General features: G+C 41.5%; 1 protein-coding gene across 1 annotated transcript in view; it reads left to right on the forward strand.

Moving 5' to 3' along the window:
* DST (dystonin) overlaps positions 1-26091 on the forward strand; it is a 925809-nt gene that overhangs the window by 634775 nt on the left and 264943 nt on the right. The window contains 1 exon segment of the mRNA XM_029595689.1: positions 20269-20504. Coding sequence (XP_029451549.1) covers positions 20269-20504 — 236 coding nt within the window.

The following is a 26091-nucleotide window of genomic DNA, read 5'->3' on the forward strand; positions in this document are numbered from 1 at the left end:
ACAGTGGCCCTGGGGACTGTTGTGTGATCCAGAATTGAACAAATATAAAACAAAACTCTTTTGAGCCTGCAGTCCTGATTGCCCCTCCCCAAACCCCAAAATACTAAAAGAGCTGTTGGGGCATAGTGCCCAATTGTCCCTCAACATAAAATTATGAAGTGCAGGCCATAGTAGCCCAAGGCATCCCCTCACTTCTCCCTCCAACCCTGATACTAAAATTAAAATTCTGATTCCAGGCCCCCTTCCGCCCCAACCTGACTCTACCCACCCATCCAGAACCCCTACATGTACCCTCCCACCTCACCTAGAATATCCTCAAGCCTCCAAGACAGGCCTGAGCGATAGTTTTGGGTAAATGGTAAGGTTTCCGATGAATGACTATCCCTGACTCTGTAACTATTCAGTGTTCTATAAGGGTCGGCCTCCCAGGGCATGAACTGAAACCTGAACCCTGTCTGAGAATTCCTTCATTCGAGCCTTCTGTTCAGGGGATAATCCTGTTCTCTATGCTGCACCTCACCCACTTCTGGGCCCCAAATTCTCTTCTTGATTCACTTTCACAATCATTAGGGCATCCCAAGGCATCCAGGCCTTCAACAACTTCCCATGAACTAGTTTTTTCTTACCCTCTTCTTTCTGGACCTCATACTCTACCAGCCCCAGTTTCCTCAGCATTTTATATGGACCTCTCCATTTAGCTAATAATTTATTATGGGAGGTTGGTAGTAACACAAGTACCTCCTCTCCTACACCCTTTGTTATAGGAGGCCCTTGCTTTTCCTAGATTTGTACCACATTTTTCTGAGCCAACTTGGTTATCCTCTTAGGATAGTTCTTTAACCTGCATACATACATATTTTACCACATCTTCCTCCCCTTCTCCTCTTACCAAACCTTCTCTAACACTCATAGTGTCTCATAGTGATGTACCTTCTCTAACACTCATAGTGTCTCATAGTGATGTACCGCCACATTTATTCGCATAGTCTTATTTACTCATCTTGCTACTCTATTACATTAATTGGCTGAAATGTAAATATTGCTCTGTTCTTTCTCTCCCCTCTTCCAGTTCCAAGTTAATTTTTCCCTGTTTTATTGTAACTTTCTCACATCCTTTTTCTGATTCCCTGTATTTAAAAGTTCAAGGTTCTTATTGAGAATATTGTTTAATACGCTACGTTATGCTTTTCACACTTTGTTAATTGTAAACCGGGTTGATGTGATGCCTGTCATGAAACTCGGTATAACAAAAACAATAAATAAATAAATAAATAAATAACACAGTCAGCAAGCCGCTGGGTTGTCAACCAGACATTAGTTCAACGAGAGAAATCCTGTTTGAAGCCTGGGGCACTTCACGGATAACAAACAAGAACAAGGGCATAGGTTTATCTCAATCCCCAGCATCTGTAGAAACAAATTTCCTCAGCATCATCTTCAGGGTACAGATAAAATGCTCTACTGAAATGTCAGTCTGAGGATGGTAAGCTGCTGTTCTGAGGGGTTTTATCCTGAATAATTCACATATGTGCTTAAAGACCTTAGAGGTGAAATTAGACTCCCTGTCTGTGATAACATCTTGGAAAATCCCTACCTCACAGAAGAGCTTTACTAATTTCCAAGCTAGTGACTTTGTGATTACGTTCCTGTGGGGTATCACTCAAGGATATCTAGTAGTGTAATCCAGTACCACTAGAATGAACTCATGTTCACTCTTACTATGATCAAGAGGTCCCACTAGATTTAGAGCCAGGCACCAACCAGGAACCCAAACCAAGGCTAAAGGGATCAGAGGAGCTTGTGGTTCACCTCTTTCAGCAACTAATTGGCAGCCTGGACAAGGAGCCTAAAACTGCCTCACCTTCATATAAAGCCTAGCCCAGAAGAATTGCTGTGAGAGCAGGCTAGAGTATTGGTTACACTTAGATGACCTGCCAAAGGGTTATTGTGAGCTAATTCTAACAAATCCCTATGGAATACCTCCAGTATTGCATGCGATGGCTGCAGCGTTCTATGGCTAGTTGCACTCACCCGGCACAGCCCTGGTTCAGTCCCAACCCCTCTTGCAGCGACAGAGAGTCGCTGCCAGTGAAGAGCTTCTCTGCGGCTCGGGGCTGCTGCATAGGCTGCCAACACCCAACCCCACCGGTGACTTCCTAGGTGCGCACGCGTGCCTTTCAACTATTCTTAAAGGGACTGCAGCGAGAAAGTTCTCATGGCCCCTTCTGATGATGTCAGTACTTCTGCCCACTAAAGCCTGCTCCTGCCTGCAATCCCTTGCCTCAGCAACAGGTCGTGCTCCTTGTGGGTAGCTAGTTGACTGTCGCCGTCTCCTTCTGGATTGCTTCCCTGGTCTTGGCTTGGATTGTTCTGGACTTTGCTGGATTGCTGCCTGCCCTGACTTCTAGTATGCTTCTGGAATTTATTGGATCTCTGCCTACTGACTTCTAGTATGTCTCTGGAGTCCATTGGATTGCTGCCTGCCCTGACCTCAGTTACCTTTCTGGACATTGTTGGACTGCCACCTGCCCTGACCCCTGATACTTTCTGGACTCCATTGGATTGCTGCCTGCCCCAACTCCTGGTGCGGTCTTGGACTTCGCTGGATTGCCACCTGCCCTGACTTCTGGTTCATTCTGGACTCCATTGGCTCCTAAGTCCAGCCAGCCCCGGTACTCAAGGGCTCAACCTGCAGGGTACGAGGGCTGGTATTGGTGAAGGTCCTGTTGGGTCTCCACATCGGCCAGCTCTGCCTACCGACGACAAGACTCTGCACAGCCTCCTTCCTGCAGGTAATGACAACCTCGTCTCGGACCCAGGGTCCACCTTCGTAACATCCAGGACCATTAATTGAAGGATCTCTTCTCTCCATCTTTTATCTTCCTCTTTCCTTTACAATAAACCATCTTGGACAAGGAAGTAAGGGGGCATCAAATTATGTTCTTTATGCACCTTCATCCCTTCCCTTAACACCACTTTTGAAGACATCTCTTTTAATACCAGGTTTTTATGTTGCTCCCCGCAAAATGAGGAAATCTTTCCAAATTATCTTTTCCAGATGTCTCCCTTGAGAGACTCCCCTGTTCGACTCCTCCCTCTCCCTCTCTTCTATCTGCTCCTGCTGGTGCTGCCTGCCCTTTGTGTTTTCACTCCTACGCTGGCTGTTAGGCTTGCGTGACTTTCCACTAAGCATCTTTTTTAAATTGAATTTTCAAATTAAAACATTAGAACAATGTTCTCAGCAAAATACAGAAAAGAAATATACTTAGAATCCTTCTATACATGTAATTAAATAAATCTGAATATTATAGGAATGGTGGGAGACCAAGAGATAAAGAAGCAGACAATAAAAGAAATCAAATATCAAGTATCAGATGTGCATAGTATTCCCACTTATCTTTCCTTCAAAGCCAATCCCAACCTGGTGTTACTTTAGGAGTGGGAATCCAGGTACACACGCAATTGCACTGGATCAACAAAGATATATTTAACATTCTGAAAAATAATAGATTTATATGGAAATTGTAAATGAAATTTAGCTCCCCTTGACACTACCTCACTCCTCATTACCAAAAATTTGTTCCTCCTCTCTTGAGTTATTTTTGTAATATCCGGAAAAACTCGTACTAATTGTCCATGAAATTGGTACACCTGATTATGAAAAAATAATCGCATTTCATAAGACATTTCCAACATAGCTGTTAAGTTCACAGATGGGGCAGAATCTTGACCTTGTACTTCATTTTTCTCATTCTTCTCATCCTTAAATGTTGGTAAATAATATATCTTGGATATTGCCAGTATGGCTGACTCAGGAAATTTCAAAATATTGACTAAGTAGCTTTTAAAAAGCTCTTTAGGAGATATTAATCTTGACTTTGGGAAATTCAAAAACCTCAGGTTAGGCCTTCTCATCTCATTTTCAATAGACTTCATTTTATTTATATATAAGTTCTCTGATTTTATTAGATTACTTTGCACCCCTTTAACACTCTTTATTTTGGATTCCATTTCCTTCATAGTTGTTTCCATACAGATAATTTTATTATCGAGTCTCTGTACCTTGCTTGCATTTTCCTTTAACATCATAGTTAGTGTTTATAGATTTATCCATATATATTAGAACTTTCCAAATTTCTTCTAATGTAATTTTAGGAGGTCTGGTCAAAGAACTATTAAACATTGCGTATATATCTGCAACTTTTACTCCTACCTCCAGGAGGTCTCTCCCTCCTTCTTCTTTGCGCCTTGCCTCCTCCCTCAGGCCTGTGAAGCCCTGAATCGGGCTCTCCGAAGTATACAGCATTCCACCGTCTCTTCTTGGGGCTTCAGAGGTCATTAGGGCAGCTTGTCTCTCCGGCATTTTAGTTGGTCCTTCCTCCGGTCTTGTAGGAGTTCCAAACAGTGGATTGGGAGTTGTTGGCGCGCTGGGGCTGAAGGATGTTTCCTCTGCCAAGGCGTTCGGCATCTGCTCCTCGCTGACATAGCCAGTGGCTCCTCCTTCTGGCATTGAATAGGTGGGCCTCGCAAACCCTTCTTCGATCCGCTGCTGTCTTGCATCGGAAATTGGAGTTGAAGTAATGTTTTCTCTAACTTTTGCCTTTCTTTTTGTGTGAGGCATTTTAAGAGATGAGGAAATTTCCTAAAGAAGAAAAAGAAAAAAGGCTTAAGTCAGAGATTCTCCTGCAGAGCCGAGGTGCTTGCATGCAGTCTATGCAGCGGCCATCTTGGTCTCTCCCCAGTAATCATCTTTTAACTGTTGTGTCATCATCCTTGGATGGACGTATTGGGAAAACCTCATAACCCTGAATTGCCTCCTATAACATTGTGGTGATCACCCCAACTGGTAAAGAATTTCCACTTTCACCGCCTTATAGTCCTAGGCCTGGTGATTCAATAATGCTCTATAAGACGTTTGAGGCTTCCCCAGTCAAATAGGGAAGACTTCCCCAGTCAAATATGGAAGAAGCTTGAGACTTCCCCAGTTAAATACTGAGACAATCTTATTGCACATTGAATCCCTGGCCAGGTGTTTGTCTCTACCACTATTTCAAATAGCAACTAAAAAGGCTCCTGCTAGCAGTGGACTAATCATGACCCTCACCTCCCCTTGGCAGGATCACTTCCTACTACCTGAACCGAAGGGGTTGGTTTCAGTGTACCAATTGCTTGGTTAATTGTATTTGGGCCTCCACTTGTCATTGGAGCTGCTGTTGCTGCTACTACTGTGCTGCCATCTACCCTCAGTATCTGCTGGTTCACGTGATGTTGCTGCTCAGATAACCAGGACAGGAGCTTCTCTGCATTCATCCTCTCTTCATGCTCCTGTAAAATAAAATAACATCCAAGCACAGCTCTTCAAGTTTCCTTTCCCCTTTCCTGCCAGGAGAGACAATCCCCCCTTTTTTTTTCAATGATGGACCCAATATCAGACTCCAGCTACCAAATATTTCTCCCTGTATCCTTAAGCAAAAAAGTCTGGGTGCATTTATCTCCTCTCTTTTTATTTATTTATTGCCTTGCCAAGGATCTGCACCTTCACCATCTGATCTCTGCTATCTCTCAATGTTTTATTATTTTATTGCTGTTTTATATTGTTGTCCTGTGTTTTGTTAGTTTTGTGTTTATGACTGTAATTCTGTAATCTGCACCACACAGATACTGGGAAGTAGCAAAATACAAGGGATGCAAATAAAATAAATAAAGGAATGATATTCATCTTTGGCCTGAACTCCAGGTTGTTGTCACTATCCCACTAATATCATCATATGAAAGAAAGGTCCTCTTCACCTTCAGGAAATTGGGAACACAACTACAGCTTCTGCCTCTATATTATCTCTGCAGTATTCTACTCTTTTAGGTGTAGAGGTTTTTAACAAGTATTTCTCATCTCCAAAGTCCACGGCTTCCCTAGATTCAATGTCTCTCTTCTGTGAAACTCAGCAAAATTAGCTGGGCAAAACACTGCTGTCTGTTATCGCTTTGTAATTTATTATGAATCTGAAGCCTGGTAGTGTCTAATAAGCACAATTCAACAAACACCATGTTTTGCAACTTCCTTATAGCTCAGACAGGCTCTGAAATACATGTGTAGGCCCAATTCTAAGGTTATGACTGAACTAGGCAGGGGCCACACTCAATCCCGGGGCGTGGATTCTTGCAAATGTGGGGAAGGCTGAACTTCAAGGCCCAAGATGTATGGGTGGAATCCCTTCCCTGTATGTTATTTTTAACTCTCACGTGTGGGTGCACTGAATGAAACAAGCCAGAAAAACTGGTTAGGTTTAGCAAATTAAAATTTACTGTGATTTGTTCAAAATAATCCATTAACATCAACAAAGTTGTTCCCAGTTACGTCCATGTTCAGACTAGTGTCTTTCACTAAATTTCTCTCCTCTGTCTGTGACAGTGTCCTCCAGCACTGGGTTCTGAGATTGGCTTACCTTTCAGGGAGTGGAAAGATAAGTGGTATGGGTATTCAGCATGTCTTGGGCTCCTCTCCCAAATAATACCTGAGGGAGGTGAACTCCAGATCCTCAAAAAGTCAGTCCTTGCTCTGTGTGCCAGGGCGAAGACTTCATTGGGAGTCTCCAGATGTCATGACTCTTAATTCCTGAGCTCCTCTACAAATTGCTTAATTGGACATCTCTGGATGAAGGGTCCCGTGGTTCGAAAAAAAAAAAAAAAATCAGATCTCTTTTCCCTCACTTCTGGGCAGGAAGGGAGGCTCCAAACTTCCTCCCCCAACTCAGAAAAAAAAAGTCAAATCAAAATCTTCTCAAAACACCAGCAAAACACTCTCTTGTGGCGAGTCACCACGGCCCCTTCCCTGGTTGTGAGAGAGGCCCTGCAGGCCTTCTCTCCCCCTGTCCTCCCGAGGCAGAGCCCATTCCCTCCTCCAGCCAAGTATATTCGACTTTAATATGCGCATAGCTTCTGGCTAATTTTCAAAAGAGAAAGTACCCTGTATTTTTGCCCTTGGAAAATCAGCAGCAAGCATACATGTAAAAAGTGTCCCTTTTCTGTTTGCTATTTGTTGTCCACCATCTACTTTTCCTGCAGGTGATAGATCGGAGTTAAACTCCCATGTACATATGCAAAATAGATGCTCTCTGTGCGCTCCTCAGATTCAAACACACCACTGGTAATGCCTCTTTTTAGATGGCTAAAGTAGTGCATGTGCTGGGAAAGCCAGCGCCTATTTTTTAGCGCCTCTGAAGTGGGGTGGGGGCAGTTTTCATGCAGGGGAATCTATATTTACCCAGGGAATGCTTGTTTACCTGGCTAGAATCCCTTTGAAATTTGTCTTCTTAAAGGAGGTTATTACATAGCCTCAGGTGGTAGAATATTTGGGGAACACAATACCATTTGAAATGAGGGCAGATGCAGAAAGGGCAAAAGGATAAACCAAAAATATTACATTTTGAAAGGGCAAACTTTAAGTTTATGCACAACTTGCTAAGTAAAGTAAACTAGGAAGCTGCAGTCATTGGAAAAGGGAAAAGGAAAGTATTTAAAGAGCCTTTGCATAGATGCTGAAAAGTGTTCATGTCTAGGGGGAAATAAATATCAGAAATAAATGGTAAGTCCGATGTGGTTCAGTAAAGAGGAAAGAATACCTGAAAGAGTAGGACATTTAAAATAATGAAAGGAGAAAGGACAAAGGAAGCGCTACAAAACATGTAACAGTGAGTTTAAGAGAGTAAGCAGGATAAAGTGTCAACAACCAGAAAATAAATACTGCTGAGATGGCAAAAGCATATGCAAATGGTTTTTTGGAAGCAGGCTTCATGATTGCTGTGTAAGGAGAAAGAGAAAAGCATTAATTATTTGTTTGCTTCCGTATTCATGGTAGAAGAACCACTTGCAGCAGATAACTCAACAACAGCAGCGGAGTAGCCTAATGGTTAGAGCAGCAGGCCTGCAAACAAGGGTTCAGATTCCACTGCCGCTCTTTGTATTCTTGGGCAAAGTCACTTTACTCTCCATTGCCTCAGATGCAAACTTAGGGTCTGATTCACGAAGGCTTTTCTCCCATTCTGTGTCTATGGGAAAAATGCTTAGTAACTGAGGCCCTTAGATTGTGAGCCCTCTGGGGACCGGGAAATACCTATAGGACCTGAATGTAATGCCCTTTGAAATGCCAAAAGGCAGAATATAAATAAATAAGAATTCTAGATTTATACAGTAGATGTAGTGAGGTTTACATATAATGGGATGTAGATAAAATAAATTTAGTTTTTATATAAAAGTTAGTAAGGCCTCAGGACAGATGGAATTCATCCAAGGTTACTATGAGACATGAGTTGAGTGGTTGCATGACCTTTGTATTTAATATTTCAGAACTCATTTAAGCAGAGGAGTCTCTTGAGGATTGATGAGAGAAACATTCTCGTCCTATATTCAGAAAGGGGTCTACAGAATAGCTATCTAATGTACCTTCCAGGAAAAATACTGGATGTTAATATAAAAGAGGAGATGATTGTTCATGGCCACATGTACTAAGGGTTTTCTCCAATTTTATGTCTGTGGGGAAAATGTTTATTAAATAAACCCATCAAGAAAGAGGAATGGTTAGCAAAAATCAATATTAGGTTAAAAAATACTATATCTTGGCAGAAAATCTTTGGGATTTTATTAAGAAGGTTAGAATCAAGCATAATGTAGGAAATTCAGTTTCCGTAGTTTTAGATTTTGCCAAACCTTTTGGTTTATACCCAGTGAAAAGCCGATTTTCAAATTAGGGTATAGCGATACCAGTGGGCAAGGAACTGACTGAAGGCGAGGCACCCATGACTCATAATTAGTAGCTCATATTCCATCTGAAATAATGTGACACGATGAGTCCGGCAGCTTGATGCTGTCAATGATCTGGAGTAAGAAATAAGTGGCAATATTACTATATTTGTGGCACCAAACTGTCACATAGTAAATATATTTTATTTATTTATTTAAAAACTTTTATATACCGACGTTCATAGCAATATCACATCGGTTTACAGACAACAAGGGTAAATAATCAGATGAACCAAATGAGAAGAATAAAGTTACATTAAACAGGGCATAAGCGAACTTGGGCGGTATGAGAAGAGATAGTAAAGTATTACAGAACCTGAGAGCGAGGGTTTTCCCCCCCCCCCCAAATATCAACAAAGAGACACAAAATAACTATAGTACATATGTAGTAGCTTGTGGACATCAGGGAGAGGGGGATTGTAGGGGAGATGTACAGCGGAGTTAGAGGGTGTTGGGATATGACTGCGTGGGAATACTTCAGGTATATGCTTGTGGGTTTACTGTTTTTATAATAGGACATGAATTCCCTGGGCAAATGCTTGGTGAAATGAAAGATATGATTTGATGTGGACATCTCTTAAGGCATAAGATAAGGCAGGAACAATATACATTGAATGGGTTAGCACTTTCTTACACTAATCAGGAAATAGACCTGGGCATGTTATTGACATTAAGATGGGAATAAATTTGCAAAGCCAGGCAAGACTAACTAAAGCAGGGAACATGTTAGGTGTGATTTAAACGAAGCATGGAAGTAAGGAAGAACTATATTTCTTCCTGGTAAATAAGGCCCTCAATTATCCATGTTTGAAGTATGAGATCCTAAAAGAAATACCTAGGTTTTGAAAAAAAAAAAGTAGAAAAAGGTTTCCAAATTACAGGGCTTTTATATGCTGAAAGAGTGTCTAAGTCAAGGTTAGTTTCTTAAGAAAAGAAGTTGAGGAGACATCTAATTACATCCTACAGATATATGAATGGACTCGGTTGGTATTTGCAGAGGTTATTTGTATCCCTGGAGCAACAAGCAAAAACTTGGAGATATCCTCTCAGGGTAAGGGGAAATAGATTTCAGCCCCTTTAGAGGAAGATATTTTTTTATTCAAAACTGTTGAAATTATAGAACATTTTGAAAATTTAGAAAATCATGCCTACCACAAGAAAAATCTGAATATGGTTTTGCAGGACAAAATGTCAGTGGGGAGGATGCTATAGTTAGTTAGACCAACAGTTCTCAACTGGTGAGTCGCAACTCACCAGTGTGTCGCCAAGGTCACGCAGGTGTGACGCCACATTTCCCTTTTTTCCCACTGGCCCAGCTCTTCCTCCTGCCTCAGAGAGATACGAACTCTTCCTCCACCCAGGTTTGAAATGCTGATAGCCCGGGCGGAATGCAATAGGAGAGCTGGAGTCAGTGGCACTAGCAGTATGCTTTCTTCTTTCCGCCCCTGTGGCCCGGAAGAGGAAGTGATGTGCAGCAGTTGCATGCATGAGAAGAAGAGACCATGCTAAGGTACAGCATCAGCCCAAAGGAGAAGAGCAGCGTGGCCTAGAGCAACGTCAGCCCCTGTGGCCGATGGGACTCCTTTCTCGAGACCATGGGTGTTGTAAGAAGAGGAGGCAACTGCTGCCGCAAGTTGGTCTTCTGTAGGAGAAGAGAGTGAGTGAGTGAGCGAGCATGTGTGTTTGAGACCCTTGGTGTATGTGCATGAGAGACAGCATCCACAGTAAGGGGCGGATTTTCAGAGCCCTGCTCGCCTAAATCCGCCCAAAACCGGGCGGATTTAGGCGAGCAGGGCCCTGCGCGCTGGTGAGCCTATTTTACATAGGCCTACCGGCGCGCGCAGAGCCCCGGGACTCGCGTAAGTCCTGGGGTTCTCCGAGGGGGCGTGTCGGGGGCGGGCCCGGTCGTCGCGGCGTTTAGGGGGCGTGTCGGCAGCGTTTTGGGGGCGGGTACGGGGGCGTGGCTGCGGTCCGGGGGCGTGGCCGCGCCCTCCGTACCCGCCCCCAGATCGCGTCCCGGCGCGCAACAGGCCCGCTGGCGCGCGGGGATTTACTTCTCCCTCCAGGAGGCGTAAATCCCCGGAGAAAGGTAAGGGGGGGTGTAGACAGGGCCGGGCGGGTGGGTTAGGTAGAGGAAGGGAGGGGAAGGTGAGGGGAGGGCATTAGAGGATTCCCTCCAAGGCCGCTCCGATTTCGGAGCGGCCTTGGAGGGAATGGGGGTAGGCTGCGCGGCTCGGCGCGCACCGGCTATACAGAATTCATAGCCTTGCGCGCACCGATCCAGGATTTTAGTGGATACGCGCGGCTCCGCGCGTATCTACTAAAATCCAGCGTACTTTTGCTTGCGCCTGATGCGCCAGCAAAAGTACGCCTATTCGCGTTTTTTGAAAATCTACCCCTAAGTGTGGGATTGAGAACCTGTTTGTGTGAAAGAGAGCATGAGTGTGTGTGTGTGACTGAGAGTGTGTGTGTGATTGAGAGCTTGTGTATGATTGAGATCCTTTGTGTGTGAGAGACACAGCATGTATGTAAATGTGTGATTGAGATCCTGTATGTGTGAGAGAGCATATATGTATGTGATTGGGAGCCTGTATGTATAAGTGAGAGAGTGCATGTGTGCATGTATGTGATTGAGAGCCTATGTAAGTGAGAGAGAGACCTTGTGTGTGACTGAGAGAGAAGAGAAAGTTGCTAGCAACCTCCCCTCTCCCCTCTTGCTAATTCACAATAATGTCAGAACACCTGCAAATCCAATGTTCCCAGATATGGAGAGCAGAGCATTTTTTATCCTTTTTTTGTTCAAATATTTTTATTGAGTATGAGTATACAATACAACAAAGAAAAATAAGCAATAATCATACAGAAATACAAAGAAAATCAATAAAAGAAGAGAAACGGTCAAAAGAAAGGCACAATAATCTTACCAATAGAAAGCACTTTAAATATGGCTGGCAGGTGGTGAAGAAAGAGTTGCAAAGTAATCATCCAGAGGTTTCCTCACCACAGACCAAGAGGACAAATGGCAAAATTTAACAGCGGCAGTCTTTTCATATTTAAAATACATGCAGACTGTGTTCCACCAGTAAAGTTCACTCAATAATTCACTAGTCTTCCAAAAAGACAAAATCAATTTAATAGTTACAGCTAATAGAAAATCTAAGAGCTTCTTGTGTGGAGCAGAGAGGAAAAAAGAAAGAGCTGAAGCTCGAAGTATAACTATTTGATATGTGAGCTGACATCGTAAATTCAAAATAAGAGAGATAATACTCCAAATTTTATTCCAAAATTGATGATTAATTGGCCAGAAAAATAACATATGAGATAAAGTAGCCTTTGGAGCTGCACATGACCAGCAACAATGGTTAGGGAGTAGGCCAGCTCAGTATAGCTTGCATGGGGTCCACACTGCTCTGTGCGTGATAAAGATTGAAGATTGGGTTAAAATGGAAGATAGTAAAATACGTAATGACGTACCCCAGAAATGTGACCAATTGACTTCCTCATCCGGACAATAAACTTCAGTAAGCCACATATTCTGTAAACCTTTTAAAACTGGAAACTTTGTAATTTTTATAGATCTATAAATCCTAGAAGCTGAATGACCCAAGGGGCGATAATCATGGTATAATACAGTCTAGGAAGATTCTGTAAAACACACTTGGAAAAAAAATCTTGACCAAGACAATCCTTTATTTGTAATCAATGGAAGAATTGGGATTTGGGTAAAGAAAAATGACAAATCACATTATCAAAATAAAGCAATTTCAATTTTTCTGTATGGAATCCAAAAACGAAATCCTACTTGCCATACCTTCCACTTTAAACTTTTACCCACAAGTTTAATATGGGAGTAAAACCATAGGGAAGCCAACTGAGAAAATTTCCATTTGGGGGAAAAAGAAGCTAATGCCTGATCAAAGCCTGAGAACTCTCTATCGGATAAATTTTAAAAGAGCCACGTGTGTGCCCATAAACACGCGTAAAGATATGCACTATTTTATAAACTATACGCATAGGTTATAGAAGAGAAAAAAAAAGAGAGCGAGAGAGACTCTTTATAAGGCTCAGTCTGACACTCAATATGTGCACCATTGTAAGGTGGGCACTTTGATTTGGGATGAGATTTTGGGAGGTGGGTTAGGGGGTGGTGTAGACACATTCAGAGGAATTCATTGTAAAATTGACAACAGTAAAGAATTTTAGACCTTATAAGTGATGAAACTGAGTTATTTGTACAATGCAGCTAGCAGACACTGCAGTGTACAAATCAACTCCTCGTGTTAGAATTTTCATCACTTATAAGGTCTAAAATTCTTTAATGATGTCAGTTTTACAATGGATACCTCTGAATGTGTCTATAACACCACTCCCCTAACCCCAATCCACCTCCCAAAAACTCAGCCCAAATCAAAGTGCCCCGTTATAATGGTGCATATATGAGTGTCAGTCTGAGCCTTATAAAGAGTTTCTATCTTTCTCTCTCTCTCCTACTGAGGAGCTGTAGCAAAGTGGCACACCAGCTGAGGAAAATTAGGAGTGACATGTGTCAGTGCTGGCCCCCATGCCCTTCCCCTTTTCCACTTACTTTTTCTGGGTGCGTGTACATCAATGTACGTGCACCCTTCCCGGCTATTTAAAATTCATGTAGCTCCCATGCAGCCCACTTACATGATTATTTGGCTATTTTTGCACGCACAAGGCTTTTAAAATCAACCTCTGTGAGTGGAACAAAGTATGGGGTTATCCCTAGTGGGCGTGGGAATGTCATGCCAGATAAAAGGAAAGAGAGACCAAACATTGCTCAGTGTTTAGCCACCTGGGTTATATGTAATGTGTAGAAAATCTGATATCCAATAATATCCTTGCTGTAGAATATAAGCCTGATGATAACTGTAAAAATCAGGGAAGTTGATCCCCCTATTACCCTTGCCAGCTTTCAATTTAGAAAGAGCTATTTTTTTTTGGGGGGGGGGTTAAGTTGCCATAAAAAAACAGCAACATACAGTCCACTTGTTTATAAAAATCTAAAGGTAAAAAGTTGAGAACCATAGAAAAAACAAAATTAAGTCTGGGGGTGAGCACCATTTTAATCACGTCCAATCTACTCTACTGTGTAAGATGAAAGGGAAACCATTGATGAAATGACTCCTTGAGCTTATGTAAAGTGGATGATGCACATTGTGTAAATGTTTGAGAAAGGGTATCAAAAAAATGAATGCCCAAATATTTAAGACCATCCTTCACCCTCTGAAAGGGATACTCAGTAATGTCTATATGTCGACCCAAAATGTTCAGTGGCAGCAATTCATTCTCATGCCAATTCATCCTATATCCTGAATAAGTCGAATATAGTTCAATAACAGAAAGAAGATGTGGAAGAAAACTGTCAGGATTTTAATATACAGTAAACATCGTCCACATAAGCCAACAGCTTATACATTTCAGTACCCAAATCGACACCTTGAATATCATGCGGTTGCCGAATCACCAACAAGAGGGGTTTTAGAGCCAAATTAAAAAGAAAGGGAGAAAGAGGACACCCTTGTCTAGTATCCCGATGTAAGGCAAAACGAGAAGAAAGTTTATTGTTAACATAGAGATTTGCAACCAGTTGATAATATAAAAGCTTAACCCCATCCAGCAAAGTGGACCCAAAGCCAAACAAATGTAAGGTTTGAAAAAGATATTCCCATTCAACCCTGTCGAAAGCCTTCTCAGCATCTAATGAAAGGGCAATCAAGGGATGGATGCAACTTAGCCAGTTCCAATATATGAAGAAATAAATGAGAATTATGACAAATATAACTTTTTTAAATAAAAGCAGATTGATCCTTATTAATCAAATCTCCCATAGCATCAGCCAGTCGCAAGGCCAAAACTTTAGCCAAGATCTTATAGTCAGTATTAAGGAGTGAAATTGGACTGTAATTGGATTCAAGTTTGGGATCCCTTCCCGGTTTTGGCAGCATCACTATGCAAGCTTCAGGGAAAAGAGGATCTACTGCCGGGGAGAGTAATAAGTCAGAGTAATAGGTAAGCAATTTTGGATCAACTGATTTCTGAAAAGCCTTGTAGAAATTGACAGAAAAATCATCAGGACCTGGTGCTTTCCCCTCCTGAAGCATGAAGATAGCAGCGTTATCTCTTCTTCCATGAGGGGTCTATCCAGCGGGTTCTGTTGTTCCAAACTAAGAAAAGGCTGATCTGTTTGAGATAAAAAAAAACTGAGTAATGGCAGATGAAGGTGCATGGGATTCAGATTTATATAAGGAAGAGTAAAATTCCTTAAATTTCTGTAGTATGTCAGAGTTGGTAGAAAGCAAACGACCAGCAGCCAAATGTATCGTATGTATACGCCTCTTTTCCTTCTTTTTTTAAGATAATTAGCTAAAAGATGACCACATTTATTATTTTTGGAGTAATAGTGAGCCTTCTAGATAATTAAAGATCTCCCAGCATGTGCGCTCAAAAGTTTGTTGTATTCAGATTTTGCCTTCTAAAGAGAGAATAAAGTTTTTTGTAAGAGTGCAAAATATGAGCTTTTTCTTACCTATCCACAGATCGCCTCTGAGTTTCCTGTGTGCAGCAATACTATAACTGATTATGTCCCCATGAATAGTGGCTTTAAATGCCACCCACACCACAGGAAAAGCAACATCAAGAGTAGTATTATGCAAAAAATAATCATCAATTTTCTCCTGAATATGTTTAGAAAATGCAGGATCTTCCAAAAGTCTCGCATTAAAGATGATCTTTCATGGACGAGGAGGAGAGGGTTATATGAAGCGTCATGGCTGCATGATCTGAAATTAAGATAGGATGAATTTTAGTAAAGGAGACATCAGAAAACAAGAAGCCAGAAATCAGAAAATAGTCAATTCAAGAATAAGAAGAATGAGGAAAGGAGAAAGAAGTGTAATCTTTATCAGTGGGTTGTAATAGTCTCATGGGTCATCAGACCATTGGAATCTATTATCCCCATAATGACCTGCTCTGATTTAGAGTAGGACAACTTAGCTTGAGATTTTTTTTATCCAAGATAAAATCCAAATGTTGATTAAAATCTCCCCCAATCACCAATTTGGAAGACTCAGCACCCATAATATGGGAGGAGAGGCCTGGAAGAAACTAAGATCATCAGAGTTTGAAAAAGTTGAAAAAAGTAAAATTTTCACCCCCAAGTGACACCAGAGCAGAGACCCTTCTATCTTCCAAATCAGGAGACTGGTTAATATTTGAACATCCAAGCGCTTGTGGAATAGAACAGCCAAACCTCATTTCTTCTTAAGCGCTGGAGAAAAAATTCACTTCCCCAACCCAGCCTTGTTTGAGTTTGAGAGATTCTATAGATGAATTGTGGGTTTCCTGTAACATGACCACATCTGATTTTAAGGACTTTAAGTAAGTCAATACATTTTTACGTTTGATTGGGCATGAAAGACCATTAACATTCAGTGTAACCTCAAGAATATCAGAAATGATAGCCATTCTTCATAAAGAAACAGCACAATATAACTGCAGCATACCCAGCAGCATTAATAAAACCTGATAGCCAATGTAAACTGGTTAGTGAGAAACAGAAATATAACCAACTCCTGAGCAAAAGAAAAAAAGGAAAACATAATTCTGCATCGCAAAAAAGAGAAAAAAACAGATCCATAAGACTGGGATCAGGCTATGCCCAGGCAACATGGGCCTTTGGCAGGAAACATAACCACCCAAGATCTAGCTCTGGTTGTGGTACATATTTCACCTGGAGAAAAAGTTAAGCAAGTGAACATTTAACCAATCAGTAAGAAATGGTTTGCCACAAAACCTTAGAGCAAAGTATGCTACAATTAGGTAAAAAAACCAATGTGTACAATTCAAATTGCAGCTCATAATGACGTCATTGTGGAAAGAAATTGAAGGATCATATATCAAACATCTCAAGTAATAATAGCCTGAGTGGCCTCCAAAGTGGATAAGAAGGAGGCCAAATCATCTGGCAAGTCAAACGACTCAGTCTTGTTGTGGCAGGTAACCTTCATTCTTGTAGCCACGGTCTAAAGACCAGAAATGCCTTTCTTTTCATCACGGTGATCTTATTGAGATCTGGCACAAATACTAGGGAGTATCCTTTATAAGAGGTGGAAGCTTTGGAACAAGCCACGGGGAGGATTTCCAAAACTTGCGGATACTGAAGCAATTTGAAGGTCACCGGTCTTGGGTAGTGGGAGGTGATCAAGGGCTGTGAAGGAACCCATGAGCCCTTTCAATCTCCAAGGGTAAGGCAAACTGGATATGAAGACATGCAGGAATCAAGGATGTAAGGAAACCAATCATATCCAAGCCTTCCAACCCCTCAGGGATTCCTAATATTCTAAGGTTGTTCTGGTGATTCTGGTTAGCCAGGTCCTCCAAGTCCTTTTGTAACTGTTCAGCCTTGCATGTTAGAAGTGGAAGGGCCACCACTGTAGTGGCCAGTGACACACGTTTTTGTTCCACTACCTCAAGATGATCCTGAAATGCTGTCACACGTTGCAAACGAGAGGAAACCTCACTTTTAATCACAGCAGTATCATCCATTGTAGATTGGAGCATCACCTTCTGTTGTTTAAGCTCCTCTAACACCAGATACACAGATGCCATATTTTTAGCTTGCGTCATCTTTTCTGAAGATAGGGTGGGGGGGGGGGGGGGGGGGTCTTGCTTACAACGCTTGGTTCCTGCAGCAACAGCAAATGCAGCCTCATGTTTTCAGGATGTAGGACCCGACATCCCACAGAGGTATGATGATGGCTGAAAGAGGGTATAAATCAGACCAGAAACAGGTGATATTTGCTGATTCTATCAAACATCTTGGAGAGCCAAGAGATCAGGCAGCCATCTTTTAGCTGTGCTAGAGCGCTTCCTCAGCATTTTTTATCCTTATTATTTTTAATTATTGGGTCTTTGTGTCTCCTATTTTGAAATATTTTATTGGTGTCTATAAATTTGTATATAAGTATATAATTATGGTTTTACTGCTATTGATTTTATATTTCTTGATTTTTTTTTAATAGAACTGGTGATTTCTCTTTTTCCTTTGTTGCATTGCATACAGAGTCTCTGATTTATTGCAGTTTCCAGTTCAGTTTTGGTCTGCATGTTTTTGTTTATGCTTTATAGTCTCTTTATTCTTTGTTAGGTAAGGGTCTGCACATGTGACTGAGGTGAGGTATTCTGCTGGCATGTAATTTTGTGAAGTGCTCTATAGCAGCCTAGCTTGTTCCGTTTTCCTAATAGGAGGATTATTGGAGTTTTAAGGCCTGGTGTGATATTTTCAGTGTTTCCTTTTTTTAGGTAAGGTGGTTATTGTTTGAGTGCTAGAAGTTGGTGCTGTTCTGGTATGGGAGATTTACTATTTATGTAATTTCTGTTCAGAGAGAGTATTCTTATCTTTCCCTTGTGTCATTCTTAACAAAAAAAGTAATACAGGACCTTATTTTAAATTTCTGCCATGGATTGTAATGAGCAGTGTACCACACATTGAGCGTTGGCCATCAGGTGTGTCATGATAGGAAAAAAGTTGAGAACCACTGTGTTAGACTGAAAATGAAGTGTTAATCTATAAATTTGAACTGATTACATACTTGGGATGAGAAAGGAATTTTTCACAGTGTTGCAAAACTAGTTATAGATGTACAGTGTTATGTATTCACTATGCTTTGGATTACCATATTTACAAAGAATGGGAAAAAAGCCTAAAGTACATCAGGTCCAGAGATAACAGTTTAGCAATTTAAAGAAGATTAGATTTGATTGACTTTGAGTATTCTTTGTCTTAGAATTAGCATAACCATAAACAGTACCTCTTTGGAATAGTCACTGCAGAAATTATCAGTACAGACCTGTTGGCGCAGATATCATGGACCAAAGTTGGCCATGCTAGCTATGCCTCAAATAAAATTTGGCTCAGGTGAGCTTCTCGCAGCTCAGACTTTTGTCCATATTTCTAAATCCTTTGTAAGATGGGGCCTTTGCACTAAAGATTTTTCCCCATTTTGTGTTAATATTATAAATGCTTAAGGCCGGATTTTAAAAGCCCTACGCGCACCGGGCCTATTTTAAAAAGGCCCGGCGATGTGCATAAAGCCCCAGGACATGTGTAAGTCCCTGGGCTTGCAAAGAGCGGCGGTCCGGGGGTGGGGCCAGAGTCCTCCGACACAGCGGCCATTGCTGCTGTGTCAGAGGATCACGTGCTGGCAGGCTGCCGGCGCGCACAACCTGCGCCTGCCTCCAGTCAGGCACAAAAGGTACGATAAGACTTTGGGGGGGGGGGGGTTAGAGTAGGGCTGGGGGGGGGGGGAAGTTAGGGGAAGGGGTGGGAAGCTTAGGTTAGGGGGAATGGAAGCTCCCTCACAGGCCGCTTCAATTTCGGAGCGGCCTGGGAGGGAACGGGGAAGGCAGCGCAGCTTGGCGCACACAAGTTGCACAATTGTGCACCCCCTTGTGCGCGCTGATCCCTGATTTTATAAAGTGCGCATTCCTGCTATAAAATAGGGCGTACATGTACGCTCGCACTTACCTTTTAAAATCTACCCCTTAGTCTATTAGGTTCCTAGTCAGTATTAAAAATCATACTTCTATAGGTGACTCAAATTTCCCTGATTAAGTTTGGTTTGAGTTTTGGAAAAAATGTCTTAAATTTCCCAACATTTTCAGGTAAAGGATGGGCAAGAAGCTTATCCATGACCTGAGAAATGCTCTCTCCTAGTATTTGTCTTTTGCAAGCATTTTTATAGACATAAGAACAGAAGAAATTGCCATGCTGGGTCAGATCAAGGCCAACAAGCCCAACATCCTGTTTCCAACAGAGGCCAAACCAGGCCACAAGAACCTGGCAATTACCCAAACACCAAAAAGATCTCATGCTACTGATGCAATTAATAGCAGTGGCTGTTCCCTAAGTAAACTTGATTAATAGCAGTTAATGGACTTCTCCAAGAACTTATTCAAACCTTTTTTGAACCCAGCTACACTAACTGCACTAACCACATCCTCTGGCAACAAATTCCAGAGCTAAATTGTGTGTTGAGTGAAAAATAATTTTCTCCGATTAGTTTTAAATGTGCTACTTGCTAACTTCATATGGGTATTCAAGTTAGACTCACCCAGGCTACATAAAAAATTGCAAATCTAGTCAAGATATGATTGTAAAGGTTCTGTTTTAATTTAAGTCACATGAAGCTGGTGTCAGCTGTTGTATAAATTATTTTGGGCCAATAGGAGCCATGTCTACCCCTCAGTACAAAAGGGGATCAAAACTAATCCAATTTGGCCTGCCTAACCCTAGTTTAGATAAAAGAACCACTAGCATTGTATGAAAAGAATTCTCACAAAGGGCCAAGAATATTAGCTAAAACACAAAATGTACAAAACCCTTTCATGATCTGGCCTACATAGCTTATTTATATTTTAATTATATGTTGTATATTTTTATATTTACAGATCTAACTGCAATTCAACAGGATATGTCAACTATAAATCACAGCTATGAAGATTTGGGAGTCTCCCTGAAAGAAAAAATATCTGAATTGGAGATAAGACTCTCAAAGATGCAGCATGTTCAAGAAGAAACCGATTCGACAATGCAGTGGTTGAAAAAAATGGATGTCATTGCAGCAAGCTGGGAAACTGCACCAACCGATAGTGAAGGTGTGAAGGCCCAAGTAGAACAACATAAGGTACAGGAATAGGTTATTAAATCTAGATTACATGCACATTAATTTAAATCATATGGCACGCTTTGTATCCAGAACGAAGCAACACAAATGATTAAATAGAAAACCAAGTTGGGTACTTATCGCAGCCATTCATGTATATATTATTTCTTAATATTTTTTAAAATACAAAGGACAGTGGGATAATAATTAACTGTAGTTAAATAACGATTATAATTTATAGGAACATTCATATTTCTTTTTGGACTTTTGGATATTGTATTGTTCTCGGATCTCTGATACTTTGGAGTTTGCCATGGATTTATATTCAGGAAGTATTTTAACATTTTCTTAAAACTTGTTTACACAGTGGTTTAGTGATCATACAAATCTCATCTTTCACTCCAAAGGGCATCAAATCTTCACAAGAGTGCACTGTGCTGTTTGTACATCTCACTCTACATGTAAAAGTGGCCCCTAACCTCTACACCAGTGGTTCTCAACCTTTTTTTGTCCAGAACACACCTGACATATGGTTCTCACATGCGTGACACACTGAACATGTGACCATCACGGGGCTAAATGTAAACATGCACTCTGCATCCACAGGAATCCCCTCAACCCCCAGCAATGAGTGCAGAGCAGAACTAGGGCATTACCCTGTACAACTCACCATACAAAAAAGATATTCTGGTTCTGATGACATCTCAGTAAAAGCAAAACAAACTCCCTTTACTACCAGGCACAATAGCCTTCCTTATGAAAAGACAGTAATTTACCACTAATGCATATCCTATTGAGAAAACACAACAAATAAGATTGATGCAAATGCTTACATGCTAGTAAAATACCTCACCTCGGTCACACACCCAGAACTGACCTTCACCAAATACAGAAAAACCACAAATTATAAATATGGAGACAGAAACTGGAATGGAAAACTTAAAAAGCTACTCTGCATGCAGTGCGAACCTGGAGAAATGGAAAGAGAAATATAGCACCTAACAGACTCTCAGGATTTGCAATAATGCACACAAACTAACTGCACAAAGTTACACCTGTATTATGGAGCACACTCAAACAGTAACAGCCCTATCTAAGAAATACAACTGTTAAACCAGGCCCTAAACACTTAATACAGTTCCTATTGGGAAAACAGAATAAGCCAGAATAAGCTCTGTCCTCACAGTCCTCTTCCTTAGCACCCACAACCAGTCACTCACACACACACACACCCTGTTAGATCCTATGTCCAGTCTCAGACTCTCTCATACCAGTCATCTTCCTGACCAGTCTCTCTCTCTCATACAGAAACACATCACCTTCCTGACCAGTCTCTCTATCAATCACACTCATGCTCTCTTATATACAAGCTCTCAATCACACACAAATGCTCTTGCACCCATTCACACCACCTCTCACCCAGGCACCGATTCACACCCACAAGCTCTCACCCAGGCTTCCATTCACACCCACACACATAAGCTCTCACCCATGCACCCACACACACACAAGCTCTCACCCATTCACACGCACAGACACAAGCTCTCACCCATGCATCCATTCACACCCACAAGCTCTCACTTAGGCACCCATTCACACCCACAAATACAAACTCTCACCCATGCATCCATTCACACCTTCAGACACAAGCTCTCACCCAGGTACTCATTCACACACAGACATACAAGCTCTCACCCAGGTACTCATTCACACACAGACATACGAGCTCTCACCCAGGCACTCATTCACACCCACACACACAAACTCTCACCAAAAACTTCTTCTTCCTTCACTGCAGGGCCTTCTTTTTTCGCCGCCACGGGGATGGGCTCCCGTAGCGGCCTTGCTTGGTCAGGGTCAGGTTTCCTCTTCACCGCCACCGGGATGGGCTCCCGTAGCGGCCTTACTTAGTCAGGGTCGGGTTTCCTCTTCGACGCCACGGAGATGGGCTCCCGTGGCGGCCTTGCTTGGTCAGGGTCAGGTTTTCCTCTTCACCGCCACCGGGATGGGCTCCCGTGGCGGCCTTGCTTTGTCGGGGTTCGACACTGCCATTCCTCCCATCCCACCCCCGGGCTATGCGATGCCTGCCTCACCAGCCAATCAAAGGCTTCTTCCCTTCTTCCTACTCCCACTGGCAGATAAAAGGGTGGAGGCTTCCGATTGGCCTGCACCGGTGCAGGCAGAATGAAGGAGGCTTCCCATTGGGTAGTGGGGGTAGGAAGAAACGAGGTTTCCAATTGGCCCACGGGGGCTGGAAAAAGGGAGAAGGAAAGTTCAACGGGGCAGTGGGACACCGGGAGACGCGACACACCTGCCGGTGTTTGGCGACACACCGGTTGAGAAGCGCTGCTCTACACTACTACCTAAACCTCACCTCGAGTTACTAGGTGGGCCTCCTATAGTAGCATAAATAGCTGCTTTCTATGGTGCCACCCCCAGAGGCTCTCTCTCTCTCTCCCACTCCCTCCCACATCTCAGGCTCTTCCCCAGCCTAAAAATGCCCAAAACAGAATTTGTGAAAAAATCGCAAATTGTGTTATGGGCATATCGCACGACATTGCATAGCTTAACACTATTGAAAAAGGTGTAGTTATTTTTGGCGTTAAAACTGTGTGATATCATGCGTTATGGCTTTGTGAAGCCAGCCCACTTTTACAAAATTCCCATCCCCGACTTCTCCCTAATCCCTCCCCTTTTGAAAATGTGCATCGCACCAGCATTATGGTGCATTTCACATGCGTTAAGGCATTTTTCGCATGCGAAAATGCCATAACGCGAGTTGATAAATGACCCTGTAAGTGAGTGATGCTCAATAATATAATATGAGAACCTCTAGAAATTAGTATTACTGTTGTTTAACCACAGTGAAGTTTCATACCACAGGTTTGGTTACTACCACCTCTACTAGTAGGTTACTCCAAATATCTACTGCCCTTTCAATAAAGAAGTATTTCCTCAGATTTCCACTGAGTCTGCCTCTCTTTCTTTTCTGTGGATAATGCCACCTTCTTGAATGTTACTAAAGCCTGCTCAATATTTGAATGTTTCTATCATATCTCCCTATAGCCCTTCTTTACCTCTGGTGAGTACATTTTAAGTTACTCAGTTCTTACTGTGTAGGGTTTGAGTTGCAGCCCCTGTACCATTTCTGATAGCCCTTTTGTGAACTTCTTCCCTCCTGTCAATGACCTTACAAACGTATGGCCTCCAAAACTAAGCACAGGACAATATAACACATTCAAGCAGCAGCATGTAGTTTGGAGCCAATATTCTCAAAGTAGTGGTGGAAGGAAGAGATGAATGCCTACATGGATAACACGTTATCAGCATTGCCTGGACCAGGGAGCATATCCTCCTGCCTTACAGGAAGTGGTAGTAAGATTGATTAAACAAGGATCCAGTCCTGAGGTGGTAGAGCATTTTCAGCTAATCTCAAACCTTCCCTTTTATGGGTAAGATTTTAGAAAAAAATTGTATACTATCAATCACTGGAAATTTTTTTTTTCAGAAGAGACTGAGGTTCTCTACCCCTATCAATCAATTTTCTGTAGCATACATAGTGCAGGGACTATATTGATATTTCTAGTCATTAGTGTTCAGATGTATGTATATCAAAGAAAGAATTCCCTCCTTGTATAACTATACTTAACCATCACATTTAAAACAATCATATCATCTTACTAGGGTGCCCACAAGCAACTGGTATAGGAGATATTGTGCACCAGTGGTTCAGGTTTGCTATAACATACAAGATTCAGACAATTGTTTGGAAAGACAGCATGTTTCATTCCATGAGATTTAAATATGGAGACCCTCAAGGCTCCGTTTTATCTCTAGTACATTTTAATGTATACCTTTGGCCCCTCGTAGACTTAATGGAAAGTTTTAGTATTATACAGTATGCTGTGAATTCACAGATGATGTGCAATTATGTGTGCTGGTTGGTTCTAATCAGTTGGTTACAATCATCAACTTAACTACATGTCTCTCAAAGGTAGCTCTGTGGTTAGAGGATAATAAACTTAAAGTAAACATGTCCAAATCTGAAGCAATAGGAATCAGTAAAAAGAAAAGTCTTTGACAGTTCTGTCAAAGCTACTAGGAGTTAACTTAAACCTAAAAGGAAAAGGGATAATGTTAGACACCACATTATCATTTGAATCACATGTCTTACCGGTGGTTAAATACTTTTTATTCAGTTGCATCTGGGAACTGACTACAATCATTTACTCATTGGTGGTCAGTCGTATTGATTATTGTAACTCAGTGTGTTTTGGTCTCCCACAAAAACTAGGAAGGGTCTGCAGATCCTTCATAGCACAGCATCACTGTGTGGGGAAAATCAACCATTCACCTTCATACTTATTTCGAGAGAGCTTCATTTGCTTTCTTTAGAGCACAGAATACAATTCAAGGACTTATCTATAATTTAAAAATTTTTATACCAAACGAATCAAAAGAATTATTTATTTATTTATTTATTTATTTAAATTCTTTTACTATACCGATACTCAAGACGCGGTCTTATCGTACCGGTTTACAATATAACAGGGGGAAACCAATTAACAACTGTATAGAAGGTAAAGTTACATTAAACAGGGAGCGAAAAACATGGGAGCTGGAAAACAGGAAAGATTTTAAACGATAACAACTGGAGAGTGATAAAATAATGATAAAATAGTCAATGAAAAACGATAACGTAGCAGGACAAAAATAGATTGATTGAACTTGGTTGTAGATTTAACTTAGGCGGTAATTGACATAATGTATCTTGTGGAAGGAGGGCAAAGCATGGGGAGGTAGGCAACCTCCTCACATAGTACCAACACACAAGGACCTTAAGATCCTCTCGGCAAGCTCTGTTGTCAGTCCCATCCAGTTCTAACTGTAAGCTGGTGGAAGCCAAGAGGAAAGCATTTTATTTCTGTGCACCAGCAGTATGAATTGAGATTCAACTGGAATTTCTTCTTGTAAATAAACTACATTATATTCAGGAAATAAAGATTAAATCCTGTATTTTTAATAAGGTACATGGTTAGGCCATTAATGTATATTATCAGATTTTAGAGGGTAGTTTTCAACAGTGTGCATAACTCAGACATACATGCATGAGCAGATGACCTAAAGTTACATCTATATTTTATAAACTGTACAGTGGGAGCTGCACTGTTTTAAAAATACTGCTTATCATGTCTCTGAAGGTACATGATTATGTTTCAGTACACGCATTGCAGGGATCCACATATTTTATACACCTATTTTGTAACAGTGCGTGCATATATTTTACATGTTAAATAAGTGTAATGTGCACTTAATAACCTTCAGTTGATGTGCGGAAGCAGGTATTTTATAAAGTTGGCTGATGTATGTACTTCTCTTGCTTATGAAAATACTTGTGCGTGTACGTCCAAGCACCAGTTCTCTGAGTCCTTCACCGCCTGAGCCAGATAATTCACAGCCTCCACCACTTACTCCAGACCTCCATCCAAAAACTGCAGACAAAAAAGAAGTCAGATTTAATATCCGCGATTTGATTAGCAGGTGCAAAAGCATGTACACGTGTTCGATGATGTATTCACATATTCCATTTATAAAATACACAAATGAG

The sequence above is a fragment of the Rhinatrema bivittatum genome, chromosome 3, assembly GCF_901001135.1.
Source record: "Rhinatrema bivittatum chromosome 3, aRhiBiv1.1, whole genome shotgun sequence".
Classification (NCBI taxonomy): Eukaryota; Metazoa; Chordata; class Amphibia; order Gymnophiona; family Rhinatrematidae; genus Rhinatrema; species Rhinatrema bivittatum.